General features: G+C 40.1%; 1 protein-coding gene across 1 annotated transcript; it reads left to right on the top strand.

Moving 5' to 3' along the window:
- The first annotated feature begins 468 nt into the window (after positions 1 to 468).
- Positions 469 to 885, top strand: LOC102667551 (uncharacterized). The gene has a single exon (XM_006598441.1). It carries the CDS (start codon positions 469 to 471, stop codon positions 883 to 885), a length of 417 nt encoding a protein of 138 aa, XP_006598504.1.
- Positions 886 to 9,238: the final 8,353 nt, after the last annotated feature.

The raw sequence follows: 9,238 nt of genomic DNA, 5'->3' as shown, positions 1-9,238 counted from the left end.
CGAGTTGTATCAGAGCAGGTCGAACCTTTCGGCTAGTGAGTTGTGAGTCTGCTATGTTTTTCTGTGCATTCTCGGGTTGTTTTGTTGAATGCTTGGTGTTGGTTGTTTGCTGATGTTTGATGTTCATTTTTTGCTATTAGCACTTACTCACTAGTTGTGTTCCTACGAGCTATAGAGATTTGATTGTTGTAGTTATATTGAATTTGTTTTTCTGATGTCTGCTATACCATGAATTTCATTGCCGGGTCACGAATTATCAAACTGGCCACCTGTATAATTTGTGAAGGGCAATGGAATGATATGGCAAGCAATCAGAAAATGAAAATGATGGAAAGTGGGTGTTAATGTCTTGAGTCATCAACTCTCAAGAGTAACTGAGTAGGAATTTGTGATGGTTGTGATTGTTGTGTGGTTCTTTGTTTGTGTGTATTCTTTCCATGTCTGACTCCCTGGTGTGTATAGGGAGTGATGGCTGGACAGAATGATCATGCGATAGTGGATGTCCTTCAATCCTTAGCCCAGGCTATAGGGAATCCGAATAGAGGAGAAGCTGGTGGAGCTGTTGAGTACCAGGGGTTGGATCACTTCCAACGAAACAACCCTCCTTCATTCAATGGAGGATACAACCCTGATGGTGCTCAGAACTGGATAAGGGAAATTGAGAAAAATTTTCGAGTTATGGCATGTCCGAAGAGGCAAAAGGTTGCTTTTTGCGCATATACTCTAGTGGAAGAGGCTGAGTATTGGTGGGAGAATACTCGCCAATGCCTAGAGGCTGAAGGTCAAGATGTGACCTGGGATGTCTTCAAGAGAGTGTTTTTGGAGAAATACTTTCCCGAGGATGTTAGGAACAAGAAGGAGATGGAGTTCTTGGAGCTTAAGTAGGGAAACATGACTGTGGCTGAATATGCAGCCAAGTTTGAGGAGCTGGTGAGATACTTTCCCCATTATCAAGTGAGAGATGGTGAGAGTTCCAAGTGTGCAAAGATTCTTAATGGCTTACGACCTGAAGTGAAGCAAGCTGTGAATTACCAAGGTGTTCGTCAGTTCCCACTTTTGGTTAATATGTGTCAGATTTGGGATGAAGACTCCCAAGATAGGGCGGCCTATTATAGGAGTACAGGTCCAATGAGGAACAAAAAGAATGGTCCTCAACATCGAGTAAAACCATATTCAACTCCTCCTAAGCAACATGGTAACCGCCATGACAATTAGAGGATTGTTGCTAGGGGATTTGCAGGTGGTAACGGTAGCAAACCCTATACTTTCTCCACTCATATCATTTGTTACAGATGTGGTAAACCAGGGCACATCTCCTCCAATTGTCCCGATATAGGCATAACATGTTTTAATTGTGGACAAAAGGGACACACTCGAAGAGATTGTTCACGACCCAAGAAAGAGCAAAATGGTGGAGGCTCAAATGACCAAACTAGACATCCAAAGACCACGGGAAGAGTCTTTACCCTTAATGGTGTTGAAGCTTCGAAATCCAAAGATCTAATCCAAGGTAGATGTTTCATAAATGGGATTCCTTTGCTTGTGTTGTTTGATTCTGGTGCCACCCATTCCTTTATATCTTGTTTGTGTGTAGAAAAACTTAAGCTTTATGTGTCTTCTTTAAATAAAGATCTAGTAGTAGAGACCCCAACTAGTGGTTATGTGTTAACTGCTAATGTGTGTTTGAATTATCCTGTGCAGATTTCTGGTAGAACATTCTTGATTGATTTGATTTGTTTGTCTTTGAGCCAGATTGATGTTATTCTTGGTATGGACTGGTTATCTTCCAACCATGTCTTGTTGAACTATTTTGATAAAAGTGTGGTGTTTGATGATTCTGGAGTGAGTAAGTATATGATGTTTATCTCTGCCAACCAAGTTGTGACATCTTTGAAGGAAGATGCTCAAGTGTACATGATCTTGTATAGCCTGGAAGTAGAGACAAAGGTTTCTATGTGTGACCTCCCTGTTGTTAGAGAGTTTCCTGAAGTGTTTCTTGAGGATATATCCGATCTGCCACCTAAGAGAGACATAGAGTTTTCCATAGACTTAGTACCTGGTGCTGGACCCATATCCATAGCTCCTTATAGGATGTCTCCTATAGAGTTAGCTGAGCTTAAGAAACAGTTAGAGGAGTTGTTGGATAAGCAGTTTGTTAGGCCTAGTGTATCTCCGTGGGGAGCCCCAATGTTGCTAGTGAAGAAGAAAGATGGAGCCATGAGGTTGTGTGTGGATTACCGCCAGTTGAATAAGGTAACGATTAAGAATAAGTACCCTTTGCCTAGAATAGATGACCTTATGGACCAGTTGGTAGGAGCTTGTGTGTTTAGTAAGATAGACCTTAGGTCGGGATATCATCAGATCCGAGTGAAGTCTAAGGATATACCAAAGACTGTTTTAGGACCCGTTACGGTCACTATGAGTATCTGGTCATGCCCTTTGGTGTGACTAATGCCCTGTGGTAGTATTCATAGATGATATTTTGGTATACTCCAAGACTAGAGAGGAACATGAAGAACATTTGAGGATTGTGTTGCATACCCTTAAGGACCGACAACTCTATGCTAAGTTGTCCAAGTGTGAGTTTTGGTTAGAGAAAGTTAGTTTCCTAGGGCATGTGATATCTCAAGGGGGTATAGATGTGGATCCCTCTAAGATAAAAGTTGTTCTTAAGTGGGAAAGTCCTAAGTCCGTTTTTGAGATTTAGAGTTTTCTAGGTTTAGCAGGATATTACAGGAGATTCATAGAAGGTTTCTCCAAGTTAGCTCTACCTTTGACTAAACCGACTCGTAAGGGTCAAGCTTTTGTGTGGGATACCCAGTGTGAGCATAGTTTCCAGACCCTTAAGGAAAGATTGACGACCGCTCCAGTGCTAGTTTTGCCTAACCCGAGAGAACCATTTGAGGTGTATTGTGATGCATCAAAGATGGGTTTAGGCAGAGTGTTGATGCAGAATGGCCAAGTGGTGGCCTATGCTTCTAGATAGCTTAAGACTCATGAGAGGAATTATCCCACCCATGATCTAGAGTTGGCTGCTGTAGTTTTTGCCCTTAAGATTTGGAGGCGTTATCTGTTTGGCTCTAAGTTCGAGATGTTTAGTGATCATAAGAGCCTTGAATATTTGTTTAGTCAGAAGGAGCTGAACATGAGACAAAGAAGATGGTTAGAGTTTGTTAAGGATTATGATTTTGAGGTTAGTTACCATCCTAGTAAAGCCAATGTAGTGGCTGATGCTTTGAGTAGGAAATCTCTACATATGTCTGCTTTGATGGTTAGGGAGATGGATCTCCTGGAACAGTTTAGAGACCTTAGTCTTGCATGTGAGGTTACTCCTAACAGTGTAAGATTAGGAACTTTAAGGATCACTAGTGAGTTACTAGGTGATATCAAGAAAGGTCAGAAGATTGATCCTTTTCTAAGGACTCGGTTAGAGGCTATAGAGTCAGGAAGGGACAGTAGTTTCAAGGTTGGACCGGGTGGAGTTTTAAGACTTCAAGATAGGATTTGTGTTCCCAATGTGCCTGAACATAGGAAGATGATCTTAGAGGAAGGACATAAGAGTAATTTGAGCATCCATCCTGGTGCTACCAAGATGTATCAGGATTTAAAGACGATGTTTTGGTGGCCCAACTTGAAGAGAGAGGTTAGTGAGTTTGTGTATGCATGCCTAGTCTGTCAGAAGGCTAAGATAGAACATCAGAGACCTTCAGGGAAGTTACAACCTTTAGAGATACCCCAGTGGAAGTGGGACAATATTTCCATGGATTTTGGGGTAGGACTACCTAGAACCCCTAGAGGATTAGATTTTATCTGGGTTATTGTTGATAGATTGACTAAGTCTGCTCACTTCATTCCCATTAATATCATATTTTCCTTGGAAAAGTTGACCACCTTGTATATAAGTGAGATTGTCAGGTTACATGGTGTGCCATCTAGCATAGTATCTGATAGAGATCCTAGGTTTACCTCTAGATTTTGGGGGAGCTTGAACAGAGCGTTGGGGACCAAGCTTAGACTAAGTTCAGCCTACCATCCTCAGACTGATGGCCAAACTGAACGGACCATTCAGTCATTGGAGGACCTTTTGAGGGCATGTGTCTTAGAACAAAAACGAAGCTGGGAGAGTTTTCTTCCATTGATAAAGTTCACTTATAACAACAGTTTTCACTCTACCATTGGCATGGCTCCCTATGAAGCTTTGTATGGTAGAAGGTGTAGGACACCCTTATGTTGGTTAGAACCCGGAGAAGGTCTCACCTTAGGACCAGAAGTGGTACAGCAAACCACTGAGAAAGTTAAGTTAATTTAGGAAAAGATGAGAACTACTCAAAGTAGGCAGAAAAGTTATCATGATAAGAGGAGGAAAGATCTGGAATTCGAGGTTGGTGATCATGTATTCTTGAGAGTCACTCCGTGGACTGGGGTTGGTCGAGCATTGAAATCCCGAAAACTCACACCTCACTTTATTGGTCCTTTCCAAATTCTTAAGAAAGTTGTCCCTGTGGCATACCAAATTGCATTACCCCCGTCTCTTTCTAATCTTCACAATGTTTTTCATGTGTCTCAACTCCGTAAGTATATCCATGATTCATCCCATGTGATTGAATTGGATGATGTACAAGTGAAGGAGAATTTGACATATGAAACATTGCCTTTGAGGATCGAGGATAGGCGAACAAAACACCTAAGAGGGAAAGAGATTTTGTTGGTCAAGGTGATCTGGGGAGGTGCATCAGGAGAAGATGCCACCTGGGAATTAGAAAGTCAGATGCGAGAAGCTCACCCATCCTTGTTTGAGTAAGGTAAATTTTGAGGACGAAATTTCTAAAAGGGTGGGAGAGTTGTAACACCCTGATATATATATCTATATATTATTAGTAATTATGTTTGATGTTTGATTATTTGTTGCGTTATTTTTATCCATAATTATTTACAAAGAGGTTAATTTAGTTAATAGAGGAGTGTGGGTAGATAAGTATCTAGTTTCTCAAAGAAGCCTCTTGAGAAAGCTTCTCAAAGAAGCCACGAGGAAGCTTCTCGAGGAAGCCTCTTAATGAAGCTTCTTGAGGAAACTACATGAGCTGCCTCGGTAAAAACGCTGCCCAGCCTTCGTTAACCGTTGGATCTTCTCGAAATTTGGTCTGCAGATTCACAAGACACTTGTTAACGATCTGACCATTGGGATCTTTGAGAAGATATCTGGAGTGTACGCGAAATTTCCGTGTCCGAGACCATTTCTCACTTGAGCGTTTTCAGCCTTTGCTTTCGGGTAGCTTAGGAAAAACACCATTTCTTCTTCTTTCTTTCTTCCAAAGCCATTTTTAACATCCCAAGCACTTTCTCCATCACCCAAAGCCACCATTAGCCACCACAAACTGCCATGTTCTCCGTTGCAACCCCACACTAAGAGGAACCCTTCGACCGAAGCGGAATCTTCTAACTTGGCTCGCGGTTTCGGTAGAGAACGAAACCCTATTCTGACCTTTCATTTTCCTTCGAGGTAACCATGGTTCTACGCTTATTTCTTGTTAGTTTCAGCTTGTCTTTGCATCTTTTCTGACTTTGGAACCGCCATTGCATGTCTTATGCTTCCTTTCAAAAACCCTAGAGAAAGAGACTTTGTAAACGCTATCCTTTCATGAAATGCATGTTATTTTCGTAACCTACACTGAACCCCAGTCACATTGGCGTGGTCGAAATTTTCAAATGATGTTCCTTTGTAAAACCCAAGATGCTCTCAGCTCTTTCATGTAGTGATGTGGGTGTTTGACCCAGAGCACTGTTATTAGCTTTGTTTTCTGAAATCCATATTAAGTCTCCTTCGTTTTGGTATGGTAGAGGATTGCGTGGAACCGACGATCGGAAAAGAAAAAGACATCTCCAAGTGACGTGATGAGGAAACTACGGGTAGTTCACGATAGGTGAGGGGAGTTTATTATAAAATTTACCGTTTTAACACCATAGCTAGGGTCAGGGAACCTAGCTATGAGGATATCTGCATGTCCCTGTTGCATGCTGATTTTTTTTTTCAGGAGAACCTATGTTTTTGACGAATGGGATGCGATATATATATATATATATATATATATATATATATATATATATATATATATATATACATATGTGTGTGTGTGTGTGTGTGTGTGTGTGTGTGTGTTTGTGTGTGTGTGTGTGCAAAATGCGATTTGTTGTTAGTGTCGCTATTGAGGATTTTAATTGATATGTGATGAGGATAATAATTATGATGATATTGATTTGAGATGACGTTGTTAATAAAGACCGTGTCAATATGAATTTTTGTTACTATTGATGAATATGTGAATATAAAATGAGGTTGTTGTTGTTGTTGATAACGTCATTGAGACGAGATGATATTTATGTTGTGAATGACATGGAAATGGAATGTTGATTGATGTTGGAAATGCATTGGCATGTGCATGTTGTGTATGTTCGTGAAGGGCACTGTGCACTGATCTTCCAGGGTCTTTGGCACTAGCTTCTGGCCACGTTCATACGTTGAATGTTGTGTATGTTCGTGGGGGGCACTGTGCATTGACCTTCCAGGGTCTTTGGCACTAGCTTTTGGCCATGATGATACGTCGTATGGAGTGTATGTCATGGGGGGGTAGAGTGCACTGACCTTGTCGGATGGTCCAGACGTGGGTAACTAGCATGGTTAGAGAATCAAAGCATTTCTGAGGGGATGCTTAGGCGCTTTAATTGATCCATGGTCTTTAGCACTTAATTTTGGCCATGATCATTGCTCATAAAACATAGGAAATAGAGTAACTATGGCCAAGTGTACTTTGTACTAGGGGGCTTGTCACCTGGTAGGGAACACCTTTGGGCTCCCAAGCTGATCACCTATGGGAGGGGGGCTGTTACGTGCACAACCGGGTGGTCTTGACAAACTCAACACAGTTCCCTAAGTGAGAGTGTCGTGTGGACACGCTTAGGCTATTTCCTGAGATTTGGTTGTTGTTGGTACGTACCACATTACATCTGAGTGTTGAGTCAGGTGCATGCATCATTCTGTGCAGTCCTGATTGGGTCCATGGATGGATGATGAGTAATTGTTGGATGTGGATAATGAATATTTGTTGGATATGAGTGTTGAATAATGATTGTTGTGTATGCTCATCATGTTTGCCTATGTTCCTTGCTAATTGTGGTTATTTGGAATTGGTATTGGTTCTTTTTATAATGAACTCACCCTTGCAATTTTGTATCGTGTGGTTGATACCTGTGATGATCACGAACCTTGTTCGTGGGAGCAGAATGACAGTGGCAGGGTGCAGGGAGTAAGATTCTGGTGAGGAGCCGCCGAGCCGACGTGATTATGTTGACGTTATTTTGGGAGAGAGTTGTGTTTTGTAATCAACTCCTCCATAGTTGGTTTTTAAGTTTTATTTTGTTGAGTTAAAGATGTAAAACTGGGATTTTAATTATATCTATGAACAAATTTAATTTTTGTTATGTGTATGACATGTACTGAATTATTGTTTCTATGTAATTATGCATATTCACTTAAGTAATTGCGTGTTGTTGGATGAATTTATGTTGTGACAAAATCACTTCTATTTTCATAAGCAAAAATTAAGGGAGTTCTTTTTATAAAAATTGAAATTATCGTATAATAGAGTGTGAATATCATAGCAACGAGGCGGGTCGTTACAAGTTGTGATACTTTCTTGAGTTCAAGAAGACATCTCATTTAGTCAAGCAAGGTTTTGTAGAAAGGATTGATCAGGTTAGGTTTATCTTTGACTCTACTTTTTTGCGTATGGTTTACACATTACTTGTTTCTGCATGAATTTCTGAAGGCATGCTAGAATACGTGTTTCTAGTTTAAGCTAAGGGCAGGTTTCTCTTAGGCTCTTATTCATAGAGGCTCCTAGGGTTGGCACTACTAAAAAAATTATTTTTGACGACGCACATTCTAAGATGATTATGCGGAACCATGTTAAAATGTCATGTGGTGACAATTTTGTAAATAACAAGACATGTACGACGACGATTTTATAAAAATCATCTTAGAAATTGAGTGTTCAAAGACGGCTTTATTAAATATGTCTTAAAAATAAATTATTCAAAGACAGTTTTCTTAAAAAACCTTCTTTGAAATTAGTCTATAAATTCTCGCGCACCTTCCTCATTTTGGCACTCACTCTTTCCTTCTCCTGATACATCCTTTCTTTGTGCCCTTACACAAAAAATCTTTTTCTCCTCTTGCAAAATGGGGGAGGAGTTTGGATCTAAGAACTAACACTACTACTACTACTCATAGTCACACGCAGAGCCCAAAAAAGAAGCTTCGTCTCTTTCTCTCTTTCTAACAACAATGTCTCTCACTAACAGAGACTTAGATGTTAGGGTAAAACTCTTCAAGAATTCCTATTGACATTATTCTCCCCCTCTATGTCTCTAACTCTCTCTTTTCTTTTCTTTGCAATCACCTTTTAAATCTTCCTTCACAACTGGGTTAGTTATTTAGTTTCTAAACCTTATTCCTCTTCAATTCTTCCCTTCCTTGTGCATTTTGACCAATTCATAGGGTTTTTGCTTTCTCTTGTATGTTTCAGTGAGTAGACATTTGCCGATGAGGAGAATTTGGAGCATTACGCTAAGTATCTCAACCAATCGCTCATCACATTTGGTTTCCCGGCTTCGCTCGATCTCTTCACAAATCACCCCATGAGAATTGAACTAATCCCGTTCTGTCTTTTATTTACATTGTTTTGTTTTTCGCCAATGTGTGAGCATATGTTATGTGAATGATGTTGTTCTAGGAAATGTGGTAGGTTTCAGTTGTGAGGACTTGCAATTGCATTTACTCCTTTCTCTAGAAAAGATAAATCAACGTTTAATTTAGATTGTCTGCTAATGATCAAAGACAATGATAGTTGCTAAATATAAGATCTTTGATTGATGTTAGTCTCGTAATATGTTATGTGAGTTCAGTGTGTTTTACTTTTGATGTTTTAGACTGTTGTCTGACATATCGAGATTGGAGGCCAAAGTGGAGAGGCTGGAAGGTCAACTACAAGTCAAAGACAAGGACATAGCGACTATTACTAGAACAGTAAGGTGTGCTTGTATTTCTGGTTTTGGAAAATGATTTCCTTATTTATGCAGTGATGCTACTAGATTTTGTTTAATTGGGGTTGAATTCCTGTTATATAAGAGGCTAAAAACACTACAGCTCTAAAGGCTCTAAATGAGAAGCTGCAACAAGAGA

The sequence above is a fragment of the Glycine max genome, chromosome 15, assembly GCF_000004515.6.
Source record: "Glycine max cultivar Williams 82 chromosome 15, Glycine_max_v4.0, whole genome shotgun sequence".
NCBI lineage: Eukaryota > Viridiplantae > Streptophyta > Magnoliopsida > Fabales > Fabaceae > Glycine > Glycine max.
This window is presented reverse-complemented; position numbering and strand designations above follow the sequence as displayed.

What these genes read in the sequence shown, in the direction of transcription:
- LOC102667551 (XM_006598441.1), top strand. Translation starts at nt 469, where the DNA reads ATGGCTGGACAGAATGATCATGCGATAGTGGATGTCCTTCAATCCTTA.